The following is a 15,473-nucleotide window of genomic DNA, read 5'->3' on the forward strand; positions in this document are numbered from 1 at the left end:
CTTTTATTTTTGAAGTGGTTAAAAAAGAAATCCAAAGAAGCCTAATATTTCGTGACACCTGAAAATTACGTGAAATTCAGATTTTGGTGTCCAGAAGTGGAGTTTTACTGGAACACAGCCAGGCTTGTCCATTTCCATTTTGTCCATGGCTGAGGCAGAGTTGAGTAGTTGCAGCGGAGACTGTATAGTTCACAAAGCTGAAAATATTAACCTCTGGTCCTTTATAGAAAAAGCTGGTGAGCCCTGATGTTGCTTGACTCATAGTGGAGGCGGGACCTGAACCTGGAGCTCCAACTTGCAGATGGAGTTCTTCCTCCTTGAGGCTTGAGCAGTGATGGAGGTTGGGAGCGTTCTTTTGCACAGCAGCCATTGAGACACTGTCCAGGGCCTCACTAGAAACACTAGATGTGAGGGTTTGGCAAGGGCGTGATAGGGACTTACTAGCTGTGAAAGGTGGAAACCGCCTGTCGTTCCCACTCTTCTGGAAACCTCACAATGCTGTCTGTGTTGGCTGTAAGGCAGTTCACTAAGAAATAGGACTCGGCTTGTGATGTTGCTACTTCAGATGAGAAGTGGCAGCAGGGCTCTGAGCACTAAGCACTTTGGGAACATTCGGTATTAAAAGCAAAACTCTTCTAAGAAGTTCCCAGTTGAGCATTGAGGGTTTTTTTTTTGTTTTCGTTTTTTGTTTTTTTTTTGTTTTTTTTTTAAGATTTTTCCGTGTGTCGTTATTTTTCTCCTAACATATTTTTCCAGCAGATAACTTTTTCATTCCCTGATAAATAGTCCCGGGTTATTTTTTGGTATTATTTTCTCTTCCTTGCATTGTTGCTTTTTCATAAACAAAAAGCCAGTTCACTTCTAAGCCTCTGTGATCACATGAGACCAAAAAACAAAATAAAACCCAGAACACCCAGTCAGCATCTGGCAAGTGGGAAACTGGAGAGGAAAAAAAAAAAAAAAAAAAAAAAACAGGCCAAATTGGTTAATGTTTTATCTTCCTGCTCCCCAAGCCATGTGGTAAAAGGAAAAAACTTCCTGCAGGATCAAATGGAATTCTAGCTAGTGAGGGCCTGGGCAAACGGTTTTATCCCAGGAATCCTTTGCCTGGAGTAGCTGTGCTGGACCGGGTGGGGCCAGGTGGGGCCACGCAAGCCAGTCCTGGATTGTGCTGGGTGAGAAGGTGAGTGTGCTGCAGGCGCTCCAACTCTGGACAGGCCTGTCCCTTAACGGGGGCAACACCCATTGCTGGTAGCAGAGGCACAGGCCCAGGAAAAGTTTTCCAAGTCTGCTTGTCCCAAAAGGCATCGGCTTGTCAATGTTCAAGCAGCTCAGTATAGCAGCTCAGTGTTCTATAGAAAATGTGCAAAAGAATTTCTCTTTCTCATCTAACTGTTCTGCAGACAGAGGAAAACCAATAATGTACTTAAAGCTACTTAAAAATAAAAAAAGAACGCCTTAAGAAAAACAGTCCAGGCATTAAAAGTTGCTGTGTGAGCAGGTTTGGATGTTAGGGAGTGGGGGAGGGGAGAGAAAAAACAAAGTTAATCTGGGAGCAAATGCTTGAGCCCTTAATTAGAGGGGTGTAAGCGGGACAGAGTGAGGACGGCTGGTGACTTGTTAAAACAGTTTCCCCAGCTCCAGCGGGAGGGAGGAAGGAAGGAAGGAAGAAAGGAAGGAAGGAAGCAAGAAGGAACAACTTCAAGAATTTTAATGGTTGTAATTAAGTACGGCAACTATGGATTGTTTAGGGGCTTAATTTAACCTTACCCAGGGAGGCTCCAAGTTGCTACTTGCTCGGTCCCCTGAACTTGGGTTATTTCTGTGGTCAGGGCAGTACGTTTTCAGGTACCAGCTTCACAGTCAGCACTTTCCAGAAGAGTTCTTGGGCTGGGCTGGGCTGGTCTGGGGTGATCCTGAGAAGGGGTTACAGGGTGACATCAGAACGTTGGGAGGGACATGCTGCCCTTTGCAAGCACACACATCCACACACGTGCACACATACACAGATGCATGAGAAAGAAGAAAAAAGAGAGCGCTGCCCCACGGCCAACTAAGTTCTCTTTTTCTTTTCTCCCACAGATCTGTCCGATTCCACATTGTCTTACACTGAAACGGAGGCTACCAACTCCCTCATCACTGCTCCGGGTGAATTCTCAGGTCGGCATTTTTTCTCGTGCATTGCTGTTGTGTTGAAATTTATCGAAGGGGACAGCTGCGGAGGGGGCTTGGTGGAAGACTTTTTGACTTCCCCTCTTCTTTTTGTTTCCCTTTTCCTCCAATCCTTGGATGGGAAGATTGCCAGTGTTTCAGTCGCTGGTGTTCTTGGGGTTAAGAACAGTCTGTGTGAATGAAACCTGAAGATAACTTTTAAAGCACCTGTCTACCATGTTTTAACCAGTTGTCTCTCCCTTGTCTCACTTGGAAATGATAAAAACTCAGCACAGCTCTCCATCTCTCGTTTAGAAAGAGATCCTCTTCCCCCAGCTGCGAGAGGCAGCAAAGTGGAAGTGGTACACATTTGTCTTCCTCCTGTCCCCACACTGGGGGAGGGACCAATGTGAAGGGTCAGAAGATTGGGGAAATTGGAGTCGGTTGAATGAGCTTGCAGGGAGGATCTGGCAAGTGAGGAGTTTGGCAAAGGCCAGTGGTTTCTGTCTCTCTCCCTGAGCAGCGGATGCTGGGATAGGAAGCCGAGGGAACCCTGCTTTGGAGTCCTCTGTCCCCTGCAGTTAGAAGCTGGTCATAGGGACCCCCACATCCGGAGGAATACCTGAATCAAACTTTCCTTGAGAAATGAGAGGTTGGTGTTGGACTGGGGACATTGAGGGCCAGAGGCAAGGTCTGTGGGGCCCTTTGGGAGCATGGCTGGTGGCATAGTGGCCTGGTGGCGTGCTGGCTGGGACTGACAGCCCCTCAGGCTGGGGCTGCATACCTAGTGGGCATGGCTGGATGGCTGTGTGTCTCCATCTGAGCCATTCTTCCCTCACCCCACATCCATGCCATGGTAGCAGTCGCCAAAATAATAGCCATTTATTGAGTGTATGCTATGGCTAGCACTCCACTCGGCTGCCTTTATGTGCATTCTCTTGGAACAGCCACGCACTGTTTGTCTCCAGGGTCTGTGCTCTTCGTCACTGTTTTGTCCCCCACTTTTCTGCAAGGGCCAAATGTACCTTCGATACGTGTATTTCCCCTAAAGTCCTGTCATTCTTGATGCGGTCTCTCTGAAACTCTAAGGATAATGCAGCACTGGTTGCTCACAGCTGCCTGGCCATTTCCCTGGCCCACAGCCTTCGCCCATCCATTCCCTTCTCACCAAGGCATGGGAGCTCACAAGAGTATGGCTGTTGCAGAGATGGGGAGGCTGAAAGTGGAAGCAGGAATGTGACTTGCCACACAGGGTCCCACATTGGGCAGCCTGGTCCTGGGCTCCAGTGGTCCTGGAATCCAGGTCTTCTGGGTCCTATTCCTGAGTGCCTTCTGGTCGCTGGTGGCTCCCCTCATTAGGGTACTTCCTTCTCTAATAATTTCTTTCCCTCAAAGTCCCAACCAGATGAACACAAGTTAAAATTTCAATCCTTTCTTTTTCCTCTGCACCTACATGAGTGAAAGCCACATATAATTTTGAAGCAGGGGGCTTAAAAGTATTTCTGAATTTACGATTTTGTGTCACTGCCAGCCCTCAGATGGATTCCATTGGCGTTGGTTGTCTGGACAGATGGGTAATTTTTTGGCATCCTCTTTCTCCCTATTGTTAATGGTGGAAAGTCTGTGGTGTGTGTGTGTGTGTGCGCGCGCGCGCGCGTGTGTGCATGTGCATACCTTACAGTTTCAAGGTGTTTGCAGATGTAGTCTCATTTGATCCCAGCCATTCCAGAGGAGGCCTGGTGTGGCTCAGGCTGGAAGGACCAGACCCCTAAGCACTTGCAGGAAGCCCCTCCCTAAATCCAGAGGAAATCCAGAGGCTGGGAGGTCTCAGGAGACCCCAAGGCCATTAGTTTGGTTGCCTTTGGGCCTCACTGGGCCTGTGTCTGAGATTTCCGCCCAGATACCCCAAAGTAGTCTTTGGTATTGGGTGGTGAGAAGGTCTCTGCTACTCGTGACTGTGCAAAAGGACTGTGTTGGAAAATGTGTCCAATGCAGAATCCTTAGAATTCTAAGGGGTGGAAGGATTTGGAGAGGAAATTGGGGATTTCCTATGCCAAGGACATTGAGTGAGGTCTTGAAGGACTTTGGTCTGAGTTCTGGGTGGCCTCAGTAGGTGAATGGAGTGTTTACCTTTGTGTCATCCTGGTCCCTTCCAGGGATGCCATGCGAGGAATGTTTCCCCCCGAGGGCCCACTGTTAGCTTTTCCAGCTCGCTCTGTGCTGTGGGGATCTGAGGTCCTGTGGGTTAAGCTGCCCACCTGCCTACTTGGAGCCCGGAGACAGGGGGCTGTACTGGCTGTCACACTGGAGGACATATTCAGGGAGGGAAATGGCCTAGGGGTGACAGGTCTTGGTGGGTAGTGAAGGCACGAGTCATTCTGCAAGATGGAATGCAAGGTTGTGTGGGAGGGCAGGGCCGGAGGTGAAGTCAGAAAGGTGAGGGGCAGAGGCGGGCACAATGTGTTGGGCCAGGCCAGGGCATTTGATGTGTCTAAGGACAAATAATATGATGGTGCTGATGATGACAGCAGTTGACATTTATTGACACTCACTACGTGTCAGGCACTTTACTAAGCGCCAGCATCCTCCATTTCATTGACTCCTTACCACAACTCAGTGAGACAAGTGTGATTCTTCCCATTTCATAGAGGAGGAAACTGAGGCTCATTGCCGGGCCAACTGCCCATAATGTAAGTGGCAGGCTTGGAACGTGAGCCTGCACAGTGTGACTGCCCAGCTCCCACCCTGAGGGCCCTGCCCAGTGTTCTACAACAAGCATCCCTGTTCCTTTCCCCAAGCCAGACCCTGGCAGGAGCAAAGTAAAATGATCAAAAGGAGCCTGGTGGGCACCTGTCCTGATTTAAGTACCGGGGAAGGGGATGAGGGGCTAGCAAGGGTGCAGGGCAGCTCCATGCCCTCCCAGGCCACTACTAGACAAACGTTGGGGACCACCCAGAGATCACACCACTTGCTGGCCTGGCCTTCCATCTCCTGGAGTTCTGGGGGTCTGCCGATCGCAAGAGCCTTGTCACCCTCAGGGTCCTGGGATGCATGTCATCCCCAAACAGGGTGTCTGCAGCTCCAGGATGGAGACTGCCCTAGTTTGTCTCGCACAATGACAATCCCAGCATCGGCCCTGGGACTCTGTTTTATCCAGCTCCATGGTCTCTGCTTTACTTCCCTGTCCTGTTGTTGAGGTCACTTGGGGGAAGGATGGGCCTCTTGAGGCTTAGTCCCAGGCCCAGGCAGGCAAGGAGGCATGCAGGAGGGGCTGCAGGAGAGGAGACGCACTTGCTTCAGCTCTGCTGAGTAGTTGGTGGAAAACCTTCATTTGATCTCTACATCAGCTCCCAATTTGGATACGTGATCCCCACTAAACAGTGTAGAGGGGGCAAGTGGCTTCACCAAGGTGACTGGGGCTGGGGGTGGTGGAGGGAGGCTAGAATGCAGAGCTTTAAGAAAATCTAGAGACCTTACACCTGGAGTCTTTGATGGGATTTGGGAAGAATGGAAAGCCTAGAACTTTTGGGGTACTGTCAGGACTCTGGCACTCTGGTTTCCTCACCTAATTCAGGGCCTGGGGTACTGTCAACTGACTGTCCAAGGCCCCTGTCAGGCTGTCCTCTTCTCTGCAGTATTTCCATTCCTCTTCCATTTGCTTGATTTCAGTTTAGTTTGGGGAGGAAAGGAAGAGAACGCTAGTTAAGTAAATTCATACTAAGGTGTGAGTGGCTGGTAGGCAAACTTTTTTTTTTTCTCCAACTTTAAAGTAGAACATGCCATAATTCTCAGAATTGCAGGATGAAGAAATGGCAGTTCCGAGAAAGGCTGGTGGCAGAGGGCAGGGTTCTCTCAGCATCTCTGACTCCAGCCTAGAAAAACAATGAACATGTCAGAAGGAGCTTTAAGCCCTGAGTGAGGGAAGGAGCCCTGGCCAGGCCGGGCTGGGTGAGCTCTGAGTCACTTAGCGGGAGCCTGAAGTGGCAGGGCTGCTTAAGCACCCGGGCCTGCCTGACTCCATGCTGTGGGGCTGGAGGCGGCGCACAAGGCAAGCTTCTTTAGGACCAGTGGCTCCCCTCTGCTATCTTATTCTAGTGCCTGTAAGATAACCGTTCAAATGCTTTATTAAGCACCCTGTCCCTCCGTTTTCTCACTTGTAAATCGAGGATGATAATAACGACATATCCTTAATGGTGAGGGTTAAATGAGATACTTTACCCCTGCCAGGGTCTGGCGCAGGGAAGGGGATGGGGATGCTTGTTATGGAACACTGAGCAAGGGCCCTCAGGGTGGGAGCTGGGCAGTCACTGTCCAGCTGTATACAAGGCACGGTCTAAGCTGCCCATCACTGGGATCGGGCAGTCCTTGCTGGAACCTTGGCCCTCTGTGCCTGGTATCTCAGTCCTCACAGCATGTGGGTTTCTTTAGAGCTCTGTCAGTGACAGCAGGCCCTTCCGTTTAGAAAGGAGGATGCCAGGGGAAGGAAGGGAGCCACAGTAGGCTACCTGGAGAGTTGGGGGCTGGGCTGGATGTGGGTGTCTTTCCTCCACCAACCAGACTGTAAGCTCCTTGAGAGCGCAGATCATTGTATAGATTGTTGCATTGTGTAAGTTGGCAGAGTTTGGGAACAGAGACTCAGGGAGGTTGGGAGACTGGCTCAGAGCCACACAGCAAACAGAGCAGTGTGGATCCACCTAGGGTTGCAACCCAAGGTGGGTCCACACTGCTTAGCCACCTGCCACTTGGTAGCAACTGTGCCTGCCATTTGCCCATTTCAGGGGTCCCTTGGGGTTGGTGCTGTCTGATGTTACCATCAATGCCTAATGAAGCTGGGAGAGGAGTGTGTATGTGCAGCGTCATTTCCTGCTGCTTTCTCGATTACAGGGAGCAAGTGTGTTCTTGTCCAACACCCTCATCTAACAGACTCTAAGAGTTCCGTGTTCCAGGGTGTGCGGTTCGGTCCATTTCGTGGGTCCTGAGTCCCTATAGCTGTGGTGGGCTGAAGAGCATGGGCTCTGCACCAGTGGTCCCTGTGATCAAGCCCCGAGTCGGCCATCTATAAGGTGTGTGACCTTGGGAGAGCCACTCAGCTGCTTTGTCCCTCAGTTTTCTCACTTGTAAAATGGGGATGATAATAACAACATATCCCTAGTGGTGAGGGTTAAATGAGATGATGCCTGTGAGTCTGCCAAGGCCTGGCACACTGCATGTGGTGGGTGTGGCCATCGCAGTGTTCCAGGCACTGTGCATAGGGCTAGGGGCACAGAGATAAAAGTTACATTATTTCTTCCCTCAAGGTATTCACAGATAGGTGAAGACACAAACAATAACAGGAGGCAGTCCAGGGGAAGAAGAGATTAGTGATCAACTGTTGGTGTGGTAGGGAGGTAGCTGGGAAGGCTTCCTGGAAGAGGCAATATCTAAAGGCGATATTTAAAGAATGAATGGAAGTCAGAAAGATAGGATTTGGAGCATTCCAGGTATAGCAGATGCAAAGACCTGGAGGTGTGAAAAGAGCTTGATGTTGAGAAACCAAAGGAGTTGCAAGCGACTGGGAAGCAAAGCTCCAGATGTTGGTGGGAGACGAGATGGGCAGAGGCCAGGACCTGGGAAAGATTTTTTAAAAAAACTTTTTTCCAAACCTGCAGAGTGGACATATAAGTGCCAGCTCCGTGAATTTTCACAGACTGATCACACCTGACCGATAGGCAGGGCGTGCAGACTGTGGCTATCACATGACGATGCTCCGGCCTGTCACGTGAGGGTGCTCATTGCCTGTGGGTCTGGGGTGCTGTATGCAGAGTGGTTTCAAAGGGAAAGCAGGAGGGCAGGGGATACGTTTTAGCTGAAAAGAACATTTCATTAAGTTTTGGAGAGCAGGAAGGGCATTTCATCTGGGTGAGTGGTGCCCTGAATCAATCAGACTTGAACCTAGCCTGGTCCCCTTGGGTTTAAGAGGTGGCCCTCAGGCGTGACCCATGCTCACTCTGCCTATCCTCAGGGGTCAGGCTCCAGCCTGGAGGCAGTGGACAGGTTGCCAGACTGACACCAATTCTGGCCAGCACCACCCTGCCATGTCCAACTCAATAATGGGTAGGGGAGAAGTTGCATTCAGCTCCAGTTCCACATGGATGGTATTTACTACTCACATCAAGCCCTTGCCATGTGTCTTTTTAGCTTTGACCAACCAAAGGGAAAAAAAATGCCTTCCCTCCCTGACGCCTCCTGAGTATCTCACAGAAGGACCCATTCTTCCTGGGCTGGGGGAGAGGTGTGAGGGGCGGTCGGCAGGAGTGATGGGGTTGACTAGAGCAGTCCTGGGGGAACAGGCAGCTGAAGGAGGTCCCAGAAAACCCGTGACTGCCAAGAAGCAATGCGGGACGGTGGGCAGTGTGCCAGAGTGGTTTCTAGGCTCAGCTGTGCCCTTTTCCTGCCATGTGACCTCAGGCAAATTCCTTGCCTCTCTAGTCTCAGTTTGCTCAGCTGTATATTGGGTCCACTGGGTCACTGATCTCAAGGGTTTCCTGGTGCTGATGTGTTCCAGGCTGTAAGTACCAGCTCCCAGGCCTTGGGGTGGAGAGTAGTCAAAGGGCTAGGGCTTCTGTCCTGGGGCATCTTAGCTTCTCTTGTCATTGTCCAAAGGCAAAACTGTGGCATGGAACAAAGTCATGAGGAGGGAGGGGATCAGTGTCTTGGACCTCCACCCCTCCATCCCAAGGCACTAAAGCTTGGGGGCTGCGGTGGGGGTGTACTTGCAAAGTCCAGAGAGGGCAACTGACTCAGCAGAGATAACAGAGCTTTTAGATTCCCCATGGCCTCAGACAAAGGACTTCAGGGCTATTGTGTTTCCTGAGTGTGGGCTTTTGAATGACAAGTCAATGTATTGAACATTTATTATTCAGAACTTACTGCAACCAGGTGTGGTGGCTTGTGCCTGTAATCCCAGGCTGAGGCAGGAGGATTGCTTGAGCCTGGGAGTTTGAGACCAGCTGGGGACAACATAGCAAGACCCCTACCTCTTAAAAAAATTTAAAAATTAGCCGGCCATGGTGGCACACACCTGTAGTCCCAGCCACTGAGGTAAGAGGATCACTTGAGCTTGGGAGTTGGAGGCTGTAGTGAGCCGTGATTGCACCACTGCACTCTGATCCAACCTGAGCAACAGAACAAGACCTTGTCTCTAAAAAAATAAGAAAAATAAAAATTAAAAACAAGAATTTATTATAAAAAAGGGGAAAAAAGAATCTACTACATGCCAGTGGCAGATGACACAAAATGGAGAAAGGCTGGACCTTCCCCTCTAGGAGCTGTTGATCTAGAGGAGAGGCAGACAGCAAACAGACAGTGGTGACCGATCATGCTGAGTGCTGCCCTAGAGATGTGCTCAAAGCAGGGGACTCTGTTGGGGTGGGGATGGGAGTGTTCAGGGGGCATTCACCTTTACAGAGAAGGTGATTCTGAGTTGGATTTTGTAGGATGACTAAGAGTTCACCAAGAGGACAACAGGCTGTAGATAACCTTTCAAGTAGGAGGATCAGCTTGTGCAAAAAGCAAGGAGGCATGCAGTTAATACCATACACTCTAAGAGTTTGTGGCTAGAAAGTAAATAAGCGAGAGATGGAGGAATGGGGAAAGATGAATCCAGAGAGGTTGTCCTGAACACTAGAGGAATGAGCTGAAACAGAGGGATCATGGTCATGGATACCAGGGAACCCTGGGATATACTTGGTCCTGAAGGACCTCATCTGACTTCTAATACTGGGCCTAGCTCAGAGCCAGGGAGTCATTGTGGAATGAATGAATGAATGAATGAATGAATGAATGAATGAATGAATGAATGAATTTTTGCCTGGGATAAAGAGATCCAGAGAGAGCTCTTAAAGACAGAAAGATCATCACACATATTTAATAATCACAGCTAACACAGAGCTCTGTGCCAGGTATTCTCTAAGTGCCATAAATATATTTGTTCATGGACTACTCTCAACAACTCTCTGAAGTAGCCACTTTTATTAGCCAAATTAAAGGAAGATGTAACAGGCTCAGAGAGGTTAAGTGACTTACCCAAGGTCACCCAGCAAGAAAGCAATAGAGCTGGGATTGGAACCCAGGCAGTCTGGCACTTGTTGGGTTCCTCTGTGTCTGATGAGGTGCCCTTGCTGGCCCTGGAAGATTCAGGACACAAACATGGTTCTTGAGCTTCTGTGTCCCTGGGTACCTGAGACTCAGCATGAACAATGATCACCAAGCCCCCCAGCAGCTCTGCTCATTGGGTGGTTGCTGAGTAGATAAATGAATGACCAGTGAGATGGCAGGTGGGTGGGCTTGTGAGGGGAGGCTGCTGGTGAGGCAGGGTATCGGGTGCCTGTCCAGGGCTGGCTGCAGATGGCCCCTACCCTTCACTATACATTGGCAGCCTGCATCATCAGGGGAACCAGCAGGTTGTCTGAGGAGACCTGAAATTCCAGAAAATGTACTTGGTTGCGTCCAGCCTAATCACAACCATCTGCCTGCCGGGCTCCAGGGTCCCCCTCCTCCTATCCCCACTGGCATGCTTTCCCCGGGTGTCTGTAACAATCGGGCGTCTGTAACAATCGGGAACTGCGCTCGAAAGTTTCCTTGTCAGGGTAGAGTGGCTGTTGCCAAGAGCTACTTCTTTGATGCAGAAAATATATCCTGAAGGCACTTTGTCAGATGTTTTTATATTAAACATTTTTCCTCCATGGCCCTTGGCTGCCAAGGGAAGCAGAGATGCATTGCTTTCCCAGTTGTCCTTTGTGGAAGGAATTCCTGATATTCATGGCCTGTTTCCCCATGCCCCCCAGTCAGGGCTTGGCACCCCCTGCCAGCGAGGGTAAGACCTTGGGGCTGGCATCTTTGCAAAGCCGGGGCTGCTCTGGCCCCAGGGAGGGACCCTACCCTTACCATTTGGTAGCAGTTTCTAGATTTGGAAAAACAGAGGTCTCATGTCTGGAGCGGACATCAAAGCTACCATCCCAGACTGCAAGGTGAATCATTGCCAAGACTTTAATTGATCTTTAAAAGGAGAGGTGGGAGCTCACAGATAGGGGTCTGGAAGTCATTTTGATCTCTTTGAGTTGTCCAGGATAGTGCCAGTGCTGGACAGAGCAGGGAGAAGCTGGGCTGGGAGGCCTTCCATGCCAGGTGGGGAAGAAGGAGGGGAGGCCAGCTCCGTCACATGGGCTGAAATTGGGAGGGGCAGGGCACCATTTGGCTCCTCAGCAGCCATGGGAGGCAGCTAAGGTGAGGGCTTTGCTGGGCAGATGTGGTCAGTGGGGAGCATTGGGAGAGGGGCTGGGCTGGGTACAGCTGTCTGACTCCAGCCTCCTTGGAGAAATGAGGTGAAATGGGGCACCCAGCAGGCACTGCTGCAGACAGGTGGCCATGCCAGCCCCTCAGGGCCTGTGTCCTCCGGGTGTCCCAGGACTGGTTCTCCCCCACCTGCCACCCCTTCACTTACCTTCCCCAGTCCTGCCCACTGCCTTATGTATGACATTCAAGGGAAATGTCCCTGGCCCTGCCACCCAGTGGCTGTGTGGTCTGTAAACCACACGTCCACTCTGGACCTCAGGTTCGGCCCCTGAGGAGGCTGCTGGGCCCGAGGGATGTGCAAGGTCACTCCTAGGCTTCTTCCCTGCACCGCCGCCCCCCACCCCAGGATCACTGGGGAGGAGGAGACACTGTTTCCAAAGTGAGGACTCCAGGCTGCTCCCCAAGGGCAGATGTTGGGAATGAGGCTTGGGGGGCTTGGCTCCGAGAGCAGAGCCTGGTGTGTTGTAGACGTTGGGGTTATGTTTGTGATTCACGGAGGGGTCCACTGCTCCTTCCCCCCTCCAAGGATTCAAAATAAAGCAGGACAGATTGCACAGAGAGGCCAAGGCGTCTCCACACCACCAGACTCTTTCAGCTGGGATTGTCTGTCTCAGGCCCAAGGAGACTCTGCCTGGGGTTGGGGGGCTAGGTGATGAAATCTCTGGGGCCTCCTGTGCTGTTTGACTGAGAGGGGAGCCGAGGACCGTGGAGAGAGGGCCCAGGCTCTTCAGTGGGCAGACCCTGTCTCCTGCTACGTGGCTGCCCCGCTGTCCTAGCTGCATTCTCCCTCACAGGGCGGAGGCCAGAGAGAGCCCAGGGGTTTCCTCTGAGTCTAAAGGTAGCACCACCCCTACCTGGGGGCCAGGAGGCCCAGCTCCTAGTCCTGACTCTGTTCCCTGTTTCTTGGTGGCCTCAAACTGCTTCCACTTGGGCTTGTTCATGTGTAAATGGATCATTTGGTCCAAATCATTGGTTCTCCACCCTTTTTGCCCATTAATCCTCTGAAGAGTTTTTGAAAAGCTCAGACCCTGTTCCAGAAATGGTTGGGGCTGGACTGGGCATTGGAATTTTTTTTTTTTTTTAATTCCCCAGGTGACTCTAATGCGCAGCCTGGGTTAAGAACCCAAATCTAAATGGACCTGGAAGGATCGCAGAGCCCCCAGACCGTCTCCCCCTCAAGGCAGGAGTCCTTTCTGTATCAGAGCCCCTGGCTGGTACCTGATTACTTCTGGGCATGAACATACATGGGATAAACAGCCTGTTCTTTTGTGAGCTGTGCTGGCTCTAGTCTCTGTAGCTGTGATTTATGTTCTGGGGGTTAGCTGTGCAAGGGGGTTACATCTGACCATCCCTCTGAGAGGGGTCACTGGGGGCTTACATATTCGATTCTCGCCACAACCCGGTGAGGCAGGTGTTGTAACTTCCAGTTTTTAGATGAGCAAACTGAGTCTGGCAGTGGTTAAAGTAACATTTGCTGACCAACTCCTCCAAACGGATGTTGTCATCCTATGCAGGTAGATTCTCTGTGATTGTTCAGGAAAGCCGGAGCTAGCCCCACCTGAGCCCTGATACGCCCTTGCCCTGATGCCTCCCTTGGATCTGAACAATTTTACTAAAAACTAAAGAGCCATACAGCGCTCCCAAGGCCCGCTTGCAGACCTTGCAGTGGGGTGTGGAGTGAGGGGTAGGGATGGCCGGCACAGGCTGAAAGCCCAGGCTTTGGGGCCAGGCAGACCTGCTGTCAACAACACTTTGCTTCCCTTTGCGGCCTGCATTTCCTCTCCTGAGAGGTGGGCTCAGCAACAGCTTGTAGGAGGTCATGGAGATCACCATGACCCTATGTAGCATGGTGTGCCTGGCACACATGTACTTTTCAGCGAATGGTAATTTAATGAATTGGTAATCAAGTGTTAGCTTGAGGGATGGGATTGTGAGAAGGAGAAAATACCCAAGAGACTGGGCATTCTCAGCAAACTTAGAATCTAATAGAAAAGACTGGGGGAAAAGCGCTTCCTAGGGAGGCAAGGCGAATGCTGTTTCTTTTTTCTTTTTCTTTCTTTCTTTTTTTTTTTTTTTGAGGCAGAGTTTCATTCACCCTGTCACCCAGGCTGGAGTGCAGTGGTGTGATCTCGGCTCACTGCAACCTCTGCCTGCCAGGTTCAAGCGATTCTCCTCTTGCAGCCTCCCGAGTAGCTGGGACTACAGGCGTGCGCCACCACGCCCAGCTAATTTTTGTATTTTTAGTAGAGACAGGGTTTCACCATGTTGGCCAGTCTGGTCTCGAACTCCTGGCCTCAAGTGATCTGCCTGACTTGGCCTCCCAAAATGCTGAGATTACAGGTGTGAGTCACTGTGCCCGGCCATAAATGCTGTTTCTCCAATGAGTAGTGTGCCAGGTGGCTGCCAGGGAGGCTGGGGTCACAGCTGGGTTTGAAGGTGGAGGGTTTCACCAGGCTTAAGCAGGGAAAGGGCATCCCAGCCTAGGAAACTGTTGGGCAAAGGCAGGAAGATGTGAGGACACTTGTTCTGGGAATGGGGAGTGATTCTGGCAGGGCAGTAAGGAATGAGGCCCACAGGGAGAGGGCCTTGAATGCCACTTCAGGGCGGGCTGGACTTCTGTCTGTGATAGGTCAGGGATGGGTGTCCCAGAAATCCTGTTAATTGATACATGGATGACTGTGGGCTTAGCGAATAGGTTTGTATGGCCTCAAAATGTAGAGTTTTTTTGTTTGTTTAATGTAAACTTTTTACCAATGCATAATACATGCAGAAAAGTGCAGATGTCACATATGAACAATTTTCACAAAGTGAGCATTCTTTTTTTTTGAGAGGGAGTGTTGCTCTTGTTGCCCAGGCTGGAGTGCAATGGCGCAATCTCCGCACACTGTAACCTCTGCCTCCCGGGTTCAAGCAATTCTCCTGCCTCAGCCTCCCCAAGTAGATGGGATTACAGGCATGCACCACCATGCCCAGCTAATTTTGTATTTTTAGGAGAGATGGGGTTTCTCCATGTTGGTCAGGCTGGTCTCAAACTCCCAAACTCAGGTGATCCTCCCGCTTCAGCCTCCCAAAGTGCTGGGATTACAGGCGTGAGTCACACCATGCCTGGCCAAAGTGAGCATTCTTGTGTCACTGTAGCCCAGATGAAGCAACAGACCATGACCTCAAAAGCCCCCTCTCATGTCCCCTTTCAGCCATTCCCCACTCCCCACTCCCCATTCCCCAAGTGTACCTCAGCTCTATCCTGACTTCTAACTCCATTGTCTAGTTTTCTGGTTTTTGAACCCGATGCACACAGAGGCATACCCTGTTGCCTTTTTGGAATATAGCTTCTTTAACTCAACAGAATATTCGTGGGATTCATCCTTTTTTTTTTTTTTTTTTTTTTTTTTGGCAGAGTCTTGTTCTGTCACCCAGGCTGGAATGTAGTGACGTGATCTCGGCTCACTGCAACCTCCACCTCTCAGGTTCAAGTGATTCTCCTGCCTCAGCCTCCTGAGTAGCTGAGATTACAGGAGTGTGCCACCACGCCCAGCTAATTTTTGTAGTTTTAGTAGAGACGGGGTTTCCCCATGTTGGTCAGGCTGGTCTTGAACTCCTGACCTCGTGAGCCACCCGCCTCGGCCTCCCAAAGTGCTGGGATTACAGGTGTGAGCCACTGTGCCCAGCCTCATCCATACTGTTGCTGTGTATTGCCAATTGCTCATTCTCATGGCAGGATAATATTCTGTGGGAATGGACCGTGATTCTAGTCTAACATATCCATTCTATTACTGATGGTTACCAGTTATTGATAGTGCCTGGCTTTTGGTTTCTACCCATGATGTTACAATCAATACCTTATACCAGCCTTTTTGAGGACACGGGGTCATACTTCTCTTGGGTACATACCTGGGAGTGGAATTGCTGAGCTCTACATTATATGTGTGGTCAGCCTTATTAGATAGGGCGCCAGATTGTTTTCCAAGACCACAGCGTTTTAGTCAGAA

The 15,473-nt window shown here is 50.6% G+C and overlaps 1 protein-coding gene across 1 annotated transcript in view; it reads left to right on the top strand.

The window, feature by feature from the left end:
• The window catches only part of SMAD6 (SMAD family member 6), an 81,773-nt gene that overhangs the window by 12,323 nt on the left and 53,977 nt on the right, over positions 1–15,473 (top strand). The window contains exon 3 of the mRNA XM_015142533.3: positions 2,083–2,160. Within this exon, the coding sequence (XP_014998019.2) occupies positions 2,083–2,160 (78 nt within the window). The remainder of the gene's footprint in view (positions 1–2,082; positions 2,161–15,473) is intronic.

Source organism: Macaca mulatta, chromosome 7, assembly GCF_049350105.2.
Source record: "Macaca mulatta isolate MMU2019108-1 chromosome 7, T2T-MMU8v2.0, whole genome shotgun sequence".
NCBI classification, from domain to species: domain Eukaryota; kingdom Metazoa; phylum Chordata; class Mammalia; order Primates; family Cercopithecidae; genus Macaca; species Macaca mulatta.